Genomic DNA, 21,428 nt, shown 5'->3' with positions numbered 1-21,428 from the left:
AGAACCTTTTGAAAAAACAATTCAAAGTAGAAGAATACAATAAATACAGAAACGAATTTACGATATTTTAATTTCAAGTAGACTATGATTAAAATCTTATTTAAAAAGTTGATTTTAGATAGATTTGCAAAATGATTGGTGTAATTGTTTCTAAAATGCTGAAAAGTAAAGTTGTTAATTAAAATACTGATAAAACATGAACTAACAATATCTAAGCAACGATCTTTTTTTAATTAATAGTTGTAGTAAAACGTTTTTGTGTATTTGTTGACGAGATTTATCTTGTTATAGTTAAATAATTAGGTATATATTTGTATCTACACTTACCAAATTACACAACTTAAAATAAAAATAATAAGTAAATAGGTTTTTTGAAGCGTAAGGATCTTTACTACTTTACAGTTTAAAGCAAGTCAACAGGCCTAAGATTGTTCTTCTAAGAAAATTAATATTCTTATGTTTAAATCCCTTGTTTTAATGTTAAGTTATTTTGAATAAACTTTCATGGTGTTATGTTCTTCTTTAAATGTAGGTTTTTCTTTTTATATATTTCATTTTGTTAAAAATTTTTCTTTTTTGTTCTTTACTTATAGCTCCAAATAAATAATGTAAATATATATGTAGCTTGATGATCGAAAAGTCTTTCTACACACTTAGTTCTTTTACAACTTTTTTTGCGTCGATATTTTATCTTGTTAAACATCTATTGAAGGAAGAGCGCTCTACTTAGAACCGTTGGTTTAATACTAGCACGATGTTACTTATAATAACATATTCGCATCAAATAAACAAAAAAAATTCTCGATTCAAAGCATCGGAAAATAGCAAAAGTTTAGTGTCATGTTTATTACCCTGTAAAGATTGAAATATACTTGTTGGGCGTTTCTTAAGGTTTTCTTATTTTTTTGAAAATAAATTTGAATTATATTTGCCTAATAAAGTACCAAACTATTATACGTAGATATTAAGTATCACGATAGTTGAAATGTTCGTACATAAATTAAGTTGGTTTTAAATAAAAAAGATATATTTTGTATTTAAGTCTAAAAAAGCACTCGTTTGCTTTTTAAAACTATAACCAATGTAAAACTTTATTTTATTAACTAAAGGGAATGAAATAGTAAGTAAAAAACAAACTAAATCACACCAAAAAAAGTTAAGATAATGATTAAACTAATTCTTCTTCTATTATCATTCCATGTTTTAAAAATACAAAGTAGTCATAATTAAAAAAGGTTTGTTCTGAGATATATAGTTAGGGTTTTTAAAAAGGTAAAGCATGATTAAAAGTATTATTTAAAGCATTATTTAAAATCTTAAACATAAATTTTTAAGTAGTAATGCAAAAAACTAAGTCATAAATTTGTTTTTTAAATATATAAAGGTTTTTGTTATACTTGGTTCAATATTTGTAGGCATCAGATATTGTTTGTTTTCGAATTAGAATTTGTTATGAAATTAGTTCAAGTTCATTTGACTCCAAAAGTCAATTTGAAATGTTTCAAATTCTAAAATAACTTAATTACTACCTAGTTTACTTTTATGTAATAAATTTAATATACTAACGATAATTTACTGCTCATGTATAATTATTAAACTATATGAAATGTTATTTTAAAAAATTCCTATAGTTTTAAATCACTATATAATCGATTATAACTTGTACATTTTAAAGATTCTAAAGTTTTTTTTGAATAAAGAAACACTTTAAGTTCATGTTAGCTTTTAGTAATTTAAACAAAAGGAAACAAAATGTAACTAGTTTGTTGGTTTTTATTATACATCAACCGTGTGTAATGAGTGATTAACAGTACGATTATCATAACAAAAGTTAAAAAATAAAGTCATGCATAGGAAGCTATAGAAAAATTAAGGGACGACTAAATTTTTTTAAGGTCTTGAAAAATGGATAAGCAAAAATCACAGCAAAATAGCAGTTGTGCCAACAATAAGTAGAAAAGTAAAAACGTAAAACAGAAATCGATCAATAACCATCGCAGCAAACTTCCAGTCTTCTTTTATCTGATAGGTTATAAACATATCTAAATATATTTGAATTTAAAAAACTTGTTTTAAAACATAATAAACTAGATTTTGCTTTATAACTTGTAGAATTTTTTGTTTTATATTTAGATAAATATAAGTTTCACTTATACATCTACTGAATAATACACTAAACGTATATATAAAGTAAGTTTAGTTGATATATGTCAAACATGTATATTTGAAACGTATTTAAGAAAGAAAAAGTTACCAACGGAGCTGTATAGATTAAATTGATACTAAGCATTAATATTTTTCTAAATAGATAATAGCTGGGTATAAAAAGTTAAAATTGTAATAATTTTATCTATTTTTATCACGTTAACTAAATTAGATTAAGGAAAAAATTTAGTTTATACTTTACTTAACTAACATTTTCATAATTTTCTTCATACTTTAAATAATCAACTATAAAGTCAACTCTTTGTAATGCATGTATAACTTCGGTTGGTACATCTTTGTCATGCGATTTAAGAGTACTTTTTAAGGAGCTTCCTGAAAATTCTCTTACCTTTTGCTCTAATTTGTCTGTAAAATTTAATATTTTCTATATATTAGCTGATCTTATAACGCTACGTAAAAAAAAAACACAACTAAGATAATTAGAGATTAAGTAAAAATAATAACTAAATCATTTACAAAAAGTTGTCCATGTTTGTTCGAAAAAGCTTGTTGCATTAGTTCAATTATAAACATTCTAAAGTTTAACTTGTAAAAAATAGTTCTATTTAAACTGTTTTTTTTTAATGTATTGATATATTTTTTATACAAACATTTAAAATAACATAGTTTTTTGGAACACTTTTTTCTATTAAAAGATACTTATACACTTTAACTATTATTTTATGTTACTATTATTTATCATATACTGCATTAGAGCAGTGCTTTAAAAAATGTGTGCTCAAGAATACAGAATAATATTTAATCTTAAATGTATATATATCACAATAGATTATAAATACGTATTTTATTTTGTTTAATATTGTTTGTTCTACTACTTTTTTACAACAAAATAGTTTCTAATTACAGTTTTAAACAAACTTAATACTACAGTAAAAAAAAGAAAAAGAGCAGCTCATTTAGGTCCTTAGTCATCTTAATAACACTTACCGTTTTCTTTCTCAGGTAGAGGGCGCTGCATGTTCAGCCACCTTGGAAGATTACTGATGAACAGTTGTCTGAACTTTACAGGCATAACGTGCGTGTTTGGCGTTCTATGGTGAATGTTGAGAACAACTACACTGGCCAACACAGAAATTGTGTTCAGCACCATCATGAACATAAGAAACTTATCTAAAACATTTATTTTCCTAGTTAAGAAAGTAAGTTTTTAATAAAACTTGATGCAGTATATATTTGTATTTTTTTGTAAATTGACTAGTGTTAAAACGCTTCTTTGCAACTTAAATATTGCAGAGATAAATATTAATTTTAAATAAAATTAACTAATTATAGACCTTGCAGACAATTGTTTTGCTACCCTCTGGAGTTATTAACATATAACTAAGTTTATTCACCAAAAAAAAAAAAATTTTAATACAAAAACACACGTTACGATTATGTATCGAGTACTTAGCAAACTAGTTTAAGTTTTGTAGAAAATCGGTTTGTATTAGTCCTGTTTCTACCCTTATTTTGAACAATTAATTATTAAAATTTTACATCAGCCCTTTTGATAATATTTCTACGCTTTTTAGTTATTTACTTTGTATGACTGCAAGGCCGTCATCTCTAACATGCCAATATCCCCATTTTTAAAGATTTTGATGTTTTGATTTCTTTAAGTAGCAAAATCCCTATATGTAGCATATTTAAGCAACATTTTATGACTCTATACACACGTTAAATAAATCTGTAGAATTAAGACATCATAAGCACCTTTTTTTTTTGAAAGTATTGTGATACGGATGCGTTGGGCCAAAGTATCAATTAGTTATTTCTAGTAAATTTCCACTAATTTTCGTCTCGATTGGTAAATAGTATGGCATTAAAAAGTATAATCTTTTTAGTTATCACCAGTTTTATAATTTAACTCGTGTTTGTTATATTTTTTAATCAGCGCTCTCTAATAGTTTTTTTTACTAAACAGTTTGAAACTAAATAATTTACTGACATAATATTGAATAAAATTTTATATAAATAATAAATAATTTGATTTATATTTTGTTTTGTGACTAAAGAGCTGGTCTACCTTTAAGGGCTATTGAAACATCTATTTTTAACAAAACAGTTTTTGATATATAAAATAAATATTGGCACTTAAATCTTATTTTGAGAGTCTTTCTTTTTTCAAACTACTTAAAAATAAGAAGTATGTATAAATGTTAGTAATCTAAAGATCCATAAAATTAGAATCCAAATCTTTTTTTAAATAGGATTCGGCCGGTTTCCGATCCAGATTTTATTTTTTAAATTAACCCGTGTTATTAAGAATAAGTTTAAAAACTCTCCTCAAATACACCTAAGATTTCTTTGTTCTTTATTATAAACTAAAGAATATAAAGAATATATAGTACAATGTAATTTTCAAAATAGCCCATAATATCTAGTGTAATTTTCAAAGTTTCTCTTAATATCTAGTGTAATTTTCACAACTCGCCTAAGATATTTTTAATCACCCCGTAAAGACTTCTGCTCTAGATTGTTCTTAGCAATATAGTATTAACTGATAACTGTAAGGAGCTAAAATGAGTAAAGTAAATCTAGTGATCTACCAAGTCCGTAATATTAGGGTCCGGCTCTATCCGGATATGTTTTTATTTGATCCGGCCGGACCCGGATTCGAATCTTATTGAATACGGATCCGGCTAAATATATTTCTTATTTTGAATTAGTACCCGGCCGGATCTAGTATATCAGTAATAAATATATGATAACTAAAATAATTTTTACTTTTCTTTCAAAATATAAAATAAACTAAAGGTTTTTGGGCCGTAAATTTTGTTTAAATTTTGTGTTGTTTTTAAAAAGGTTAAAAACGTACCAGTTTAAGAAAGTAAGTATACAGTATTACTGAGAATAAGAAAAATATTTTATATAATACTATTAAAGCTTTTAGCATGAAGTTTTACAAAGAAAATGTAAGAGATAAAAACAACAAACTGATTAGAGGAATATTCATGGAAGTAGGTGGAACAATCTTTAAAAGAAGGAGAATGAAAACAGTCAGAGATAGCAGACATGATATTACAAGAGTCATTTTCTCACCACTGTCTGAAGGAAGGACGAAAGTGAATACAGCAAGAAAGGTGATGGCGACCGAGGGAATTATCAAATATATGATGTAGAAAAGTGACTTTCTTTTCAATTCAAACCTGTTTTAATTTTGTAGGCTCAAAAAACAATTGAACTCAAATTCTAGCAAAAATATTATTGTTCTATATACCGATGAACATAGTTGCCATTTAAAATAAATTTGATTTACAAAATTACTCGAGCATGATATTTTTAAGTTAAAACATAAAACCGCTAATAAAATATTAAGTACTTATATTTTTTATTTACTTAAAGCTTTCCGATAAGTACTTAAAACTTTTAAAGAAATATTTAATTACCACTTGCAACTTAGCATAAATATATTTCAATTTTCAAAAAAACTTAATCTAAATTTCTGCTGGTTTATATACCAAAAGTTTCTACACACATATTCCTTTAAATGAAGTTATTGAAGATATCTTAACAACTATTTACGATAAAAATACTAAAACAATTTTTAAAGGTAGCAAAATAACAAAAAACATTTTAAAGAAGACCTTAAATCCTTGTTCTCAAAGTGTCTTTCATTATAAAGAAAAAGTCTACAAACAAATAGACGGCGTTGCAATGTGTAGTCCTTGGCGCCATATATTGTTTATTGAACGACAAAAAACGCTCAAAAAGTTTGGTCTAAGGACCTGGTGCACGAAAAAACCTTTCGGTTATCGAGTCATACACCAGAACAGTTTAACGTCATGTCCAGGATAAATAACCAACGGATACCAACCTGCTAATGCAATACACAAGTGTTTGGCCAAAAGCATGGAAGCTAGGTCTGTTTGACTGTTATTTAAATTTAGCACTAAATTTATGTACACGCTTTGTCGATTACAAAGAAGAACTTTAAAAATTTACAAAAATACTGTTAAAGAATAAATATCCGGAACAATTAATACGAACTAGAATAAATAATTTTATTGAAACCCGCAAAATAAACAACTTAATTTTTAAATAAGAGCAAAAAACAAGTACAGATAAAAACTCTGAAATCGAACGAAGTTTGTGATTATTAACTATTTTTAGGAAATTGCTCTTTAAGGTTTCAAAAACGAACAAGATCTATATTTGAAAAACACGGTATAAAAATAATACCAGCATATACGACCAAGAAAGTTTCTGAATACTTAAATGTTTAAAGCAAGTGTTCTGAAATTTTTGATGCGAATGTCATATATAAATATACCTTCTCTGTAGATCATTGTATCTCCTATATTGGAGAGACCTCGCGTCAAATATTTAGAAGAGTTGTTGACCACAAAGGAAAGGATAAACGCAGTGCTATTTTTGAGCACTTGCACCATTGTATACATTGTCAAAACTCTAATATCGATAATAATTTCAAAGTTTTTAAAAGGTGTGCCCGAGGTGAGCTTTATAGTTTGGAGTCAATGCTCATTTAAAAAGAAAAACCGAAACTAATTACGCAAGTTTCTGGAAATGGAAAGAGAGCCCTTCTAACAGTATATTAACTAAATTATCGTGGTTAATTTTTGTTTTACTAGCATGTTTTTTAAGTTTGTACAACTACCTCATAATCAAGTTAAGAGAAAATTTAAATAAATATTCAAAACTGTTTAACATTTCATTAAAGTTTTGAGAAAGGGTCAAAGATAAAATTCGAAAAGCTTTAAGTTTTATAAAATTTAAAATTTTTGAAATGGAAAATATATTTATGTTAAGTTACAAGTGGTACTTAAATACAACAAATTTCCTTCCGACAATAGAAAGTTTTAGTAATTCCAAAGAAAATAACAATAATTTTCTAATTTTCTAAAACTTTTTTCACATACTTTTAAAGCGTCTTTGCGAATGAAAGTAGTATTTATAGTTTTCTGATGTTTTTTATTTTTAATTACTATAAAAATGTACTAAATTTTTAGTTTACAAGGTAATAACTTTCCAAATTTAGAAATTAAAGCTTTTAAAAACTTATGTTTTTTATGTGACTTTTAGTTTATACTTATATATTGATTACAATTTAAGTTGTATAAAAAAATTGAGTGAAGTATTTCGTAACAAATAATAATGATAAAAAAATAATAATAATAATAAAAAATAATCAATCTAATTCTTTGTTTTACCTTACACTTGTGATAAATTTGGAAAACTTCTATCTTCAACAATTAATTTCTTTACTATTTTTATAGCCCTAAGAATAAATTTTGTTTTGATTTTAAGAACTTACTTCGGTTGTAAAAGCAAAAAAGTTTCAACATATATGGGAGTTGAGTTTTAAAGCACTGCCGGTTTTTTAAGAGTGGGTTCCCATATAACTTTTCAGTTCAGGAAACGGATGTTCAAAATTATATCTTATGTACTTAATTAAGTCACATATAAAGCTATTTGGATAAAACTATTTTCCAATTTTAACTTAGTTTTTACACATGTATTCTTGAAGTTTACTTAGTTTTGTAAATTTAAAAACACTGCAATCTTCAGCGTGTCAAAGTAGGATTTTTTATATTTATTAAGAAAACCTTGAAACTTAACTCTTAGATATGTGAAATTTACTTTTGTTTTTATATCAATGTACGATTTTTATAATAAAATCATATTAATCATGAAAGGTTAAAGAATAAAAATAATTAAGTTATTAAAATTGAGCTATTTAAAAGATACAAACCATGGTTTTTGCTGAAACTTAATCTTTAATTTTTTACTAATATACTGAACTAATGTCTTTGTTTTGTAATTTTATCAAAGTTATTACAAGATCATGTAAAGTTTTAATGTGTTAAACATATTGAAAAGCTTTCTAAACTTTTAAAGATATTTTTTAACTGGTGAAGTTACAAGAATATATTGATGTTTTAAAACACTTACGCTCCATATTTTTATATGCTTAAATTCGATCAAAACTTCAATTTTAGTTTTCTGCTATTACAAGAATTATGCATTTTTAACAAACTGTTTAGCAACTGCATGCTTTATTTGTTTGTAAAAACTAAATGATATTATTATTATGGGGATAAATTGTAAAAAATTAGAAAAATTAAAGTTTTTTAAAGTAATAGTCTATACATTTAATTTTTTCTTAAAAAGTTTAAGATTACAAAAAGACATAACTTAGATATTGAGAAACTGAAAATAATCGTTAGGATTCATTTATTTTTATTAAAGTATTTACCATATTTCATAATTAATAGTAAGGTAATTAAAATTACGTTAAAAAGTATTTAACATCATTCTTTTTAATCCTATCCTCATTTACAAGTTTAAAAACAGTGCAGGAAAAATTATTTGAACTCTAAATATCTTTAAAATACATCAATTTATTAAAATAAATAATCAAAAATTAAAACTTAGATATTTTTAAAACAAACTTGGTGTTTTGAAGTACATATTACAACAAAAGTAAAAATTAACTAATAAAGTTTAAGTTAAAGTACATTATTAAAGACAAATTTGCTTAATATTGTTATAAAATAACGGTTATGTTATATTTAGTAAGATCATAAACTTTTATTTAAATTACGAGTTTTTATTGATCAAGTTTAGAGATCAAGCTTTTACATACAGCTGTATTGATACTACAAATTAAAGTTTAAATCAAATAGTCAAAGAACCTGTAACTTATTGTAAATTGTTCTTTTTTGGTCAAGTAAGTTACCGCTGATATGCCTAATATGTCCCATTCTCCGTTTTCTTTAATATTTTTGTCTAACTGACCATTCTGAAAAGCCGGCTGCAGTTTCACTTCAAGTCTTTTGTTGTTTTTGTTATTAATCAAAACTGCTTTGAATTAGTTATCAAAAAAATAAATTTCTACTGATTAAAACAAATCAGTGTTAATAGTATAAAATTATACGAAAAATTATACTTTAAGTTCATTCAATTCATAAAGAATTAAAATTTAAAAGCAAAGTAAGTTTATTTGATATCAATTTAAACTATTACGAATAAGATACAAATTAAATTAATTTTCATAACAACCGGTCGTAATTTATGGACGAAAAGATCATTTCGCACTGTTGAAGATCGAAGGGAAAAAACGCCACTTCCATTTTGCAGAGACTTTTAAAAACTGCTGGTGGTCTCCATGTAACATGACCATTGCTACTCACAACAACGTTGGGTTGCATTGAAACATAATAAGTCCCGTCCCAACTGAAAGTATACAATTATGTTTTTTTTTTACTTAGTTTTAATTATGTTTTTTTAACCTATACAAAAAAATCAGTAATTCAACTTAAAAATTACTTAAAATTTGGATACAGATAAATTTATATCAACTACAGAAAGGTTTCAAATTTTTACGATTTTTTTAACAAACAAACTTGTTTATGAGTACAATGTCAGGAAGCCAAATTTGATCAGCCGGAATCAAAACGTATTCGATGTTGTTGTAGTTTGATGGTTGCCACGACAATCGTGTGTCGCTCCATTGCTGCTCAAGCCATACTTTAGTTGTCATCTGCTGCTCTAAGCTGCTCTTGAATATTTTGTGGTAAGTTGTTTTATGAAATAATGTTAGTATTTTACCTTGTCTTCGACGCAAAGCATATAAACTAATTTTGTTAGGATTTACAGTTTTCAATGTGCATTTGAGGTAAGTATGTTATTTTAAATAAAATGATATTTTAAACTTGCAACATTTAAGTTTTCAAAAATATCTCGTTTAAAATAAGCTATACTAAAACTCCTAAACAATTTAAAGTAAGTTTTATAATTAAAAATTAAAGAAAACTAAACTAAGATTAAAAATAATTCTTAAGACATATTTACCACTTTCATCAACTCAGCCAATATTAGGTTTAAATTAATGATAGCTGGTCGATTGTGATCTGCTGGTTTCACCAAATGGTTGTACTTGTTGTTTTTAAAGAGATCTTTAAGCAGTCTTTCTTCTGCATTGTAACATTCAACATGTTCTTCTGTTGTTTATAACATTTCAGTTTATAAGTTAATTTGTATAAGTTTGCTACTAAACTTAAATTTAAATATTTAAAAATACCTTACTCATTTTAATCTGATTTGATAACCTATAACTTATACCTGAAACTTTTTAATTAAGAAACTACTAATTAAGTTGCAGCCTTTTTTCTCCCTAACATAAATACCGTTAAAAAAATTAGTAAAAAAAATTTTTTAATTAAAAGCTACAATTACTTTAATGTAGAATTCTATAAAAATTAATAACATTGTTGTTTTATAACGCGTTGTTAATTTTAAAATTATTTTTTTTGATGATTTTTTTTATAGCTTAACCCAAAAACTCTTTCAATTAGTTTTCATTTTAAATAAAAATGAGTAACTTCTTAAACAAGGCTGTTGTTAAGTGTCAGAACTTGTAAATTGTTATTTTTTCTAAAAATTAACATAAACTAACTCATAACAAAAAGAATAAAAAAACACCAAAACATTTTTCTTATACTTAGACGCCGTTTTTCTTTTCTTTTTTACAATTAAAAACTTTGGATTTTACAGCTGAAAAGAATGTGCATGTTGTTTTACTTTATTTTAAATCTTTAAAAACGTCAATTAATGTATTAAGATATACATAAAAACTAAAATAATAACTCAACATTCTATTTAGACGTTTTCAAAATATTAAGCAAGTTTTCTTTTCTCATAACAGTTTTATTCCCAAGAGAAACATCTAGCAAATGTTAGTATAAAAGCATATAAAGACTAACTGTTTGCCTAATTTGAAATACAGCGCTAATAATCAGTAAACTTTTCTAATTATTTTTATTTACCAACACATATTGAATGCACCTTTTAAGAATAATAATCTTTTTTTACAAAGTAAAAAAAAAACATACTTAAAAAAAAATTTTTTTTTTTTAAATTACCACATATAATTCACCACATTAGTATGAAAATTTAAACAGCAACACATCAAACATACTTACAATAAAGTTATTTCAAACAGGTTTATTGGTAAATTTTTTGTACAGTCAAGGTGTTTTTAGGTCTTAAATGAATATTTTTTGCATCTTTTGAACGTCATTTCGTACTGAACTTTTTTCTAGCTTTATTAGTTTAAAGTTATTTAGAACTGTATGTTACTCATTAGATTAAAATGTTTTCTTGGCTTATGTTTAAAAAGAAGTATTTTCCGAGTTTTCATTAATTAGTTAGTTTACATAGCTAAAATCATAGCACAGTTTAAATTAAGTTTTTTTTTTAATTTTGTTGTTAAGTTCGAGCCTCCTGCCCTTTGTTTTGTATGAGTAGTTTTTATGTAAGTGTAAATCCAAAACAAATTGTTATTTTTTCTTAAATATTACTATACAAAACTTTTTTCTATTTGAATTTTACTATTTTATCATTTTACTATACAAAACAAGTTCTATTTGATAAGATTTATTTAAGCACTGACGAGGTCTTTGACCGAAACTTAGTTTGTAAAATAAATTATTGAAAAAATGAATTCATTATTTCTCCTCTAGTAGTTGAGATCTCTTTATTTGTTTTCTTAAAACCAAAACATATAGTACAAAACTTTATTTAACTGATACTTAAACAGAATTTCTCAATAGCACTAGTATTTAATTTTGGTTTACGCTAAAATATTTTTTTTTAATATACGTTCTTTCTACTTAATATTTAAATATTTAGATGCCTTTTTTTACTAATAGTCGAAAAACTTTAAACTTATTAACATTACTTTTTAAATATTATGCAATTGACTTTTATAATAATTATAAAGTAGTATAAAATTCAGGAATTTTTTATAATTAAATATGTAGCTAACTAAACTAAACTTAGTTGTACTTTTTTATCTCTATTTAATAAATTTCCTTAGCATTTTTTTTGTCTTCAATACTTCTGTTTTGTACTGAAGCTTTATATCGAAAAATAATGACTAGGTTTGCATTTTAGTTTGTAGCTAATTAAGCAACGTACAATGTTATATTTCTAATTTATATTTACGAGTCTTAACTAAAATTTAGTTTATAGTCTGTTACGTTAAAAAGTAGCAACGTATTTGAAAGACATCAAAAACTACTCGATGTAAAAAAGTAGTATAAACTTTAATCCTAACAATAAACAACAACTTTTTATTTTATTTTCTAGTTGTCAATCTCAATGTGTTTTTTTTTATACTTTTATTTCAATGAAATATTAAAATTACAATTTAAATTTAAAAAGCATAAGCGTTTTTTTTATGTAAATATTTAACACTATATTTTCTTTATCACTCAGTTTGTATTTGATAATATAGTGTTTAATGCTATGTTTAGTTAAATATTCTTGAAAACTTATATGTCTTATTAATTATAAAACAAAATAAAACTATTTTAGAATAAATACAATAAACAAATATAAAGTGCATAATTTTTCGAAAAATTTTATAAAAAACCAAATCCCTTTATTTAAAACAAAATCTCCGGCTAGAGTCATCAGAGCAAAACTCTAAACTTCGTTTACAACAAGCTTGTATCGCTTCGATCACTGATCATAGCAGTAAACAGTATATTCCTATGTAAATATGATAAAGGTTTATATATTTTGTATCGACTACAGCTTTGTTCTGTTACAACTTACTGACAAGTTTAAACGAGAACAAAACCCGAAAAAATGTATTAATTTTTTGTGATATTAATCGGTGCAACATTTCATATACGTCTTACATAGACAGACTAACAAAGCTTAATATAAAAACTTTAGAGTACAGAAGACTTGAATTTGATCTAATTACTTTTTTTAAACTGATTAACAATGAAACTACTATTGATTCTCAAACTTTCTTTAAACCTTATGAAAATAAATACTCACTCAGAGGTAATAATAGAAAATATACATGCAAATATCATTTCAACTATGTTGGTTGGCACAAATCTTTTTTCTATCGTTCGGTAAAAATGTGGAACAAACTTCCAAATGAACTAGTATCGTGCAAAAATCTTAAACATTTTCGATTAAACTTAAAAAGATTTGATTTAAATAAAATATTTACCAGTAAAATTTATAAGTGATTAGTTTTGTTCATCTCTTTAGCCATTGATTTGGTATGTGGTATGTAGTTTATTGGTAGTTTAATCTGTAGCTACACCTTCCCCTTATAGATTTTAGGTACTTTTCAACTTTGATTTTTTGGAAGGGCTGTTGTTAATGTGCTTTGGGCTTTAGATTTTGAAACTATTGGATATTCAGTTGATTCCTAAGCTAGATTTGTGAACTGTTGCTGCCAAATTTTTGAAGTGATTTTTGACTGAATTTGCCGTCATAACGAGTGGCAAGTAGTAGCTAAGATGAATGTTCTTCAAGATGAAGACAGCTTCTGAAGATTTGACAGAAATGCTTGTTACAGGGATTTGTTGCTTTGGAACGTATAATTGGAGATTGGTGACTTTGGATTTGTTGAATATTTTGTTGTGAAAGTTTTAATTTATTTAGTTTTTGCCTTGTATAAGTTTTATTTTTATGTTTATTTAATCACTGTAATTTGTTTTTTCTTTTTATGTAAGTGTCTTTCAGTTTAAGCGGCTTAGGTTTTAATGCCTAGGTCCTTCGTTGGACAATAAACTTAATAAAAATAATAATAATAATAATAATAATAATAATAATAATAATAATAATAATAATAATAATAATAATAATAATAATAATAATAATAATAATAATAATAATAATAATAATAATAATAATAATAATAATAATAATAATAATAATAATAATAATAATAATAATAATAATAATAATAATAATAATAATAATAATAATAATAATAATAATAATAATAATAATAATAATAATAACAATAATAATAATAATAATAATAATAATAATAATAATAATAATAATAATAATAATAATAATAATAATAATAATAATAATAATAATAATAATAATAATAATAATAATAATAATAATAATAATAATAATAATAATAATAATAATAATAATAATAATAATAATAATAATAATAATAATAATAATAATAATAATAATAATAATAATAATAATAATAATAATAATAATAATATCAAAATGATTCTAAAATCAGTTTGGAGTTTTGTATACCTCATATGTTAGAAAAGTTAAAAAAAAATGTTACATTTTATTTTTTCTGAGAACTGTATACTCCTGGAAGAGAGAGAATGCTTCAAAACTGTTATGACTACTGTTATATATCTAAAACTTTCCAAAAACATAACTTACTTAACATATAATGAAGAGTTTTAAAATGTGGTGAGCAACGTACGGCTATTGATCGATTCTTTAGCTTTAAAACAACTTGTGCACAACAAATGAAGTTGAGCTTTTAATAACAAGTGTCTACAAATGAGATATTTTTTCGATCTTTAGTTGACATGAGGTTATTATTTTATTATTTTTATATAATTGTTGGTTAAAAAGGGTTTTTTGTTTGATTTTTCATTATATTTTTCTAAAACTACGCTGCAAGTGAAGACTTTTGAGTGAATATGGACCACCGACTAAAGCAACTGCCCACCTCTAGTTAAAAGGAGCTTGAAAAAACTCCTTACTTTTCATTTGGACTATTCCATACTAAAATATTTGCGAGCACATTAGGTGTTAGAATGCTAGTTTTACATCAATAACAGTGTGTTTAGAATTGATAGTGTTAATCTTTAAAAAAAGTAGATCATACGGCATTGTAATATAAAGGCTTAGAAAGATCAAAGAAAGCAATTTTTTGAAACTCTACCAGAGCCACAACTTTAAGTGACAACGTGATTAATAACTTAAAGTGTCTTGCGGTCATCCCTCTTAGTGGTATGATAAAAACTGGCTAAAATGTAAATTTTGATATTTTTGTGTTTTGTGCTTATGATTACACCTCGACAAAACTCTGCTACTAGATTCATAAAAGAGTATGTCTTATGTACGGGCTACTTGGGACTCTAGCTTCATGTGAAACTGCTTCTGTAACTGGTTCGGCAGTTTAGGAGCCAGATTAGCAGTGGCTTCGGGGCCATCTTTATCTTTACTTGCTACCTCGGTCTGCGTCCGAATGCAAGAGTGTGTAAGAGCTAATACCCTATTCATTTTACTAATATTATAAGTTTAAATATAGACTAACAAGTATCTATATGCTTTATTATACAATACAATCAAAGACACGATAAAAAAGGTTATTATTTGAGAAGGCTTCTTGCAGTTCACAATTCTAGTTGGGCTGTAACAAATGGTTTCTGGTACAGCTTACTGGTTTAGCAAGTAGGGACTTATACTTCCTCGTTGACACTGGATGTAGAGGGCAAGAGATAAAAAGATATAATATTCAAATAAAGAAAATAAGAAATAAAAGTAAGAAGTTTATGCCACCGAATGCGTGGAGTTCAATGTTTAAATTGATCCAAACTGGAAGTTGTTGTTGCTTATCTGCTGCAGTATGCGTAGGCTTATGCGTAGGCACGTTATCAACTCAAATCAAGTTGTACGCCCCGTCGACGTTGCTAAAGTAGGTATAAAAAATGTATATAGATCAAGATATAAAGTACAAAGTACAACTACAATTATGTAAATGTTTCAGACAAACAAACAAATACTTGAATAAGAATGTTTTGCCGGAGATCATCTAGCTTTTACAAGATGGCGACTTACACTCAGAACGCCAAGAGAAGGTTATCCGGGAGATCAGCTAGCTTTTCCAAGATGACAGCTTACGCTTTGGACTGGAAACTGGCGTAGTGATTCTTGACGTCGAAATCTAAATGACCCGCTTTCTCGTTCGCTCGGCTGTTTATTTACGTCTTTCTTACATAACAATCGCCTGGTCAAGTCATGGTTGCATGATATAACATGCTGATTAAAGCATGAAACCCGGAGTAATTCGGTAGTTAATTCTACATCGCGAAAATGTGTCAACTAGCGGTTGTTGTTATTTGTTCGAAACAGTGTTTTTAAAAACTATTTTTTTTAATCATTTTAAGAATTATTAGTAAAAGAAAAGGATTTAAAAATGAATTTACTTATAAACTCGACTTTTGGACTATCGAAACGAAAATAATAACATTTTTACGTCGATGTCCAACATGTCCATTAATAAGTTTAGTATTCTTACCCTTAGTCATATATAATTAAAATAACTAATAGTATTTAGTTGTCTCTAACTTAAAATTATAAATGTAATGTTTTCTAAACTTAGAAGTTTTAGCTACTTTATTTTGTAAATTTCTTGCGTCATTAAAGTTAAGCTATGTTCTTATAAATCTAAAAAAAAAAAAAAAATTGTTATAAAAAGTAATAGGAACATAAGAATATTAGCATAGTTTTCATAGTTTAAGAGCACAAACTAGCATCACATTTGTTTAAACTCTAAAATTAAAGAAGCAGTACTTTGAAGTATAGTTAATATGGAAACATAAAAAACATTTAAAACATTTTATTATGTTCTTTTTACATGATTGAACAGTTTTTTTTAAGTTACTTTTTCATTTACAAAACAACAAAACATGCTGAACTTATTACTTAAGTACATTTGTTTTAAAATCCCTAATCTTGTTGTTCAAAATTTATCAGTTACAATTGTACATTAAACCGTTTCGTAATTCAATAAAAATTTTAACAGAAAGAAAAACAAAAGTTTGCTACTATTAATTTTTTTTTTAAACATTAGTTGTCGGTAATTTTTATAAATAAAAACTTTTTAAGAGGTTTTATACTAAAATCATGTTAATCAGTAAACAAGATTATATTTGTTTTACAATGGTAAAGTAATTAAATAGAATAAGATTAATGTCAACAGAAAAATACAGAAATTAAACATATATTTTATTTGTTCTATTTTCTTTTCTTTTTGCCACCTTTTTTACCTTTTTTGCTTTTTTTACCTTTTTTCTTTCCCTTTTTATCTTTTTTTGCTTCTTCTTTTTCTCGATATTTTAAGTATTTTTCTTTAACTTCATCTGATGGACCCATTCCAACTTCCCATTCAACACGTTTTCCCTTACACTTTTTCTGCTCAAAATTAAATTCTACATTTTATAGTATAACTTTAAATTATAGTAAGTATTAATTAATACTAAACGAAGTAACTAGCTCTTTAATTTATTTTCATTTGAATTAATTTTTTTATAATTTTATTATAAGCCAAACATAAAAATTATAAATATGTTTTAATTTTATTGGCATTTTTTATCTATGTTTGTACTATAAACATACTTTTTTAGGTTTCATGTTATTATCTTTTTTTTAATTACACAAAGCTTTAAAGGATTTAATTAATTTTTTTTAAATTATGTTATCAATACGTTACAAAATTTATTCAACAGACACAGCTATGTTTACCTTTTAAAGTACAAGAAAGTATTTAAAAAACGTATAGTCCATATGTGTATGGTACACGATTTAAAATCAACATTAGAAAATTTTGGTCAAATGGCCTAAGGTACAGAACGACTTTTCGGTAATCGAGCTACACATCAACGTATGATAAAAATTTAGTTATATAAAAGTTAATTAAACTATCAGTTTGTGTTATTTTAAGCTCAAAGATAGACGAGAAAAAAAAAATCAAATTAAAATTTTTGATAAATGTGCTTACTGCATATACTTTGTTGTATCACGTTTGTACTAGCTAACTGTAAAAGTTTTTTTTAATACTGACCTTAACTTTTACTTTATTTGAATTAAAAGCCTTAACAAAATATTTTTATATTTTTATTAACAACTATAGTTTGTTGTAATTAACTATAAAACTTAATTTATTAAAAAAAAATTAGTTACATGACTTTAAACACCTATTACCTGATTACATTTAATACAGTGATCTAATTCTTTCATCAATCCAAAAAAATCTCCTTTTAAACAAAGTCTACAATATCTGATACCACAATACTTGCACATGTAGGTCTGTTCCATAAAATATAAATTAAAGATTAATAAATATTAAAATTTCAAAGTTTATCGTTTGCTAAAGAGATTCTAGTGAACCTAGTTCACTGGTATATATAATAACAAATTTTAAGAGTACGCTTGCTTTAATAAACAAACATATGTTTTTGTAAGCGTTAAAAAGTTTACACATTAAAAGAAATATGCAAATCTGGACTTGCATAGCTCTATGATATATGAAAATAGGACTTGCATAGCTCTGTTGAAGTGTGTTAACTTGTTAACACAAAGAAACATATGTTAGTTTATTAAAGAAAGAGTACAGTTAAAATCGGTTATTATATTGAAATTAAAATTAAAAAATCCTAAATACCAAGTAGCTGTATTACTGTAACTTAGTAAAATTAAAAACATAGAAATTTTCAAACTAAAAATCGAAACCTTCAAAAAGAATAGCAATAGTTTAGTGTTGTACCAAACTTCACACATAAGTTTTTTTACGTCGGTAAAAAAAATAAATTAATTGTTGCTCTTACATTCTAAAGTTACTAAAACTTACAAATTTTGCAATTTAAAATATACATAGACGTTTATAGTACCAAATACTAACTGTTAAAATAATATACAAGTATTAAACTATCTATTTATTTGTTGAAAAACAACTCCTTGGCTTAAAACAAAGGTATAAAGATTTACGTATGACAAAATCTGTTTAATAGAGCAATGTTTAATTTAATACTCTATAAAAATACAATTAACTAATTACTCAAAAGTTCTAAAACAACTGCTTTCATTTTTATTAGACATTTTTTAAATCTTTACTTTTTGTAATGGAATAAACAAAAAAAATTAGAAATACATAAGTTTTAAATTGTATATAACTTTTTTGTACTACACATTTTACACAAAAATATAAGACATGATTCATTCAAAAACATTTTTATTAAAACAAAAAATAACAAGTAAAATCGGTTTCGGCTAACACTTATCAATTACTTATGCTAGCAACTAATTTTTAAGATTAAATTTTGAGTAAATAAATAGTTAGAGGTTTCATCAGAAAAAAAAATCAATCAACACTAATTAGCATAATTGAGCAAAATTGTTAAGACATTCACAATTCATAACTACATATTTATAAACAGTTAATCAGTAATTTAATTAAAGCAAGCAACAATACCAAAAGAATCAATAAAATAAGCGACAAAACTAAAACAATATAAAATAAAACTTAAATAAAATAAAATTCATAATAACTTATAAAGATTAGAATTACAAACGTATTGTTGCTTACGCAAATTAGGTTTGAACGTTTTTATAAATAAAGATTCTAAAATACTTATATGATAATCATTACGAGCTTTACTTATAATTGAAAAATTACTGTCACTATAACTCTTTGCACAATCAGTAATGGTTATAAGTGTTCGGCAATCGCCGATTATTGTAACTTAAAAAGAATCCAAATGAAACAACTAAAATACATCGAAGAGTTTTAATCTCGAATTAAAACAAACTATAGGTATAAACTATAACTGTACCAGGTCTTCAGAAACAATTTGTTTCCTACCTAGATTCAATAGCAAAAAAGGTCATAAATCACTATCTTTCCAAGGTAGTAAGTTTTGGACTAAGCTACCATTATGTTTGAAAAATATAAGTCATTTTGGAAAGTTCCAGGATGAACTTAAAAATTATCTTTTAAATAGTGATACTCAAGGTCATTAGTGGTCATTCCTACTCGTCTATTTACTTTTATTTAAAAAGTTAATAGTATTTGTCATCTAATACCAAATTTTTTTTTTTTTTTTTGTTTTTTTTTTGTTCGAAATTTGATTTGTTTGGTTACAGTAACATTGGTTTAGTCTAGGTTTTAGAATTTTTTATCTAGTTATTTTCTAAGATTATTCTCTTAGATTACTATTTTGAATTAAGTTCAGAATATTTACAAGTTATTTTTTTCTTATGCTTACAAACTTTTTTTTTAGCATGCAAATGTAAAAAAATAGTTATAGACGTTTTTATTTTAGCAAAAAATAAAGTATATAAATAATAAGCTAACATAATTGTTTCAAGCAAACTTGAATAAAGGGAGATTTGTTGTTTTTATATCATTGTTGTTAAAATTATTATTGTTTTTTTTTCTTATTTCTTTACAGTACTTACCTCATATTTTCATTTATTAAAGTTAAGTTCAGTTATAGTAAAAGTCACTTCCTTAAAATTCTTGATAAAATTTTAAACAGTCTATTTAACTATTCAAATATAAAATTGTTTTTACTGTTTAAGTTAAATTATTAAATAAAATAAAAATTACCTTTTTAGCACAACACACTTATAAAAAAAAATTCGTATTACGTTGTTTCAGCGTATTACGTTGTACTTTTTTTAAAGAAGTTGTAATTTATAATTCAAGTATTCACACGTTTTTTATTAGTGTTAATATATTCTTTTAAAAATTAATTTAAAGTTATATAAATATTTTAGTTCTTATGTTACTAAACAAGATTCATAGTACATTATTAAACACAAAATTCAGTTAATTTTTGTTTAGTTTTATTTTATTTCATTTTTCTTTTCGTTTAACTCATTGTTTTATTACGAAAGATTTAAATATTTAAATGATAAAAAAACTATGTGTTATAGCTCGTAAGAAAGTTTGTAAACATGTGGTGTACGACTCGATAACCGAAAGGTTCCTTTGTACACCAGGTCCTTAGACCAAACTTTTTGAGTGCACTTTTTTTATCGTTAAATAAACAATAATGTAGAGCTACTATAATCAGTACAATACTTGACAAATTTCTCTTAAAAACAAATTAAGTTTATAAATAGATAGTTATTTAGACAAAAAAACTCATGTAAACACAAGTACTTAATTACTTTCAATATAACTCACTAAGTCTATTTTTAAGAACATTTCATAAAAAAAATAAAAACTAAACTTAAAAAACCAGCGAAAAATTGACTGTATACTTTTTAAAAATACTTAAATAAAGAAACTACATAGCTGGATTTCTATGGTAACTTGATGATTTTTTTACAATTGTTTAACATACTTTCTACAACTTAAATTGAAAATCTAAAAATTCCTAATTGTATACCGCTTATCACAAACTTTAAGTGTAAAAATATAATATTTCAAGTTTTCTTTATTGTAGCCATTAAAATATTTATCTTTTAACACTTTGAAAACTAGGGACACTTTAATTTTTTAATTTGAATTACAGTCATTTGATATAAAATTATAGTTAGCAACAACTCCAGATGTACTTCTAAAACTTTTTATTCCAAATAACTTACTATATTTTATAAATAAAATTTAGATTTCAACTTACAGTATCATTAAAAACACATCCGTTGGCAAATCTACACAT

The 21,428-nt window shown here is 24.9% G+C and overlaps 2 protein-coding genes across 2 annotated transcripts; both read right to left on the bottom strand.

Annotated features, from left to right (window-relative positions):
• Positions 1-1,755: 1,755 nt before the first annotated feature.
• On the bottom strand, positions 1,756-10,749 carry LOC145835068 (neuronal acetylcholine receptor subunit beta-4-like). The gene is made up of 9 exons (XM_082942613.1): positions 10,628-10,749; positions 10,024-10,172; positions 9,576-9,730; positions 9,232-9,405; positions 8,865-9,002; positions 5,146-5,357; positions 3,154-3,336; positions 2,417-2,571; positions 1,756-2,022 (listed from the first exon to the last, which is right to left on the bottom strand). The coding sequence occupies exons 1-9, from the start codon at positions 10,659-10,661 to the stop codon at positions 1,921-1,923; spliced, it is 1,302 nt and encodes a 433-aa protein (XP_082798739.1). The 5' UTR covers positions 10,662-10,749; the 3' UTR covers positions 1,756-1,920.
• Positions 10,750-16,998: 6,249 nt separating this feature from the next.
• Positions 16,999-21,428, bottom strand: LOC145835020 (uncharacterized). Its single transcript, XM_082942551.1, has 3 exons — positions 21,390-21,428; positions 17,965-18,069; positions 16,999-17,175 (listed from the first exon to the last, which is right to left on the bottom strand). The coding sequence occupies exons 1-3, from the start codon at positions 21,426-21,428 to the stop codon at positions 16,999-17,001; spliced, it is 321 nt and encodes a 106-aa protein (XP_082798677.1).

Source organism: Thalia democratica, chromosome 4 (genome assembly GCF_965202585.1).
Source record: "Thalia democratica chromosome 4, ktThaDemo2.hap1.1, whole genome shotgun sequence".
Classification (NCBI taxonomy): Eukaryota; Metazoa; Chordata; class Thaliacea; order Salpida; family Salpidae; genus Thalia; species Thalia democratica.
The sequence above is the reverse complement of the archived record's forward strand: the minus strand, read 5'-3'. Positions and strand labels throughout refer to the sequence as shown.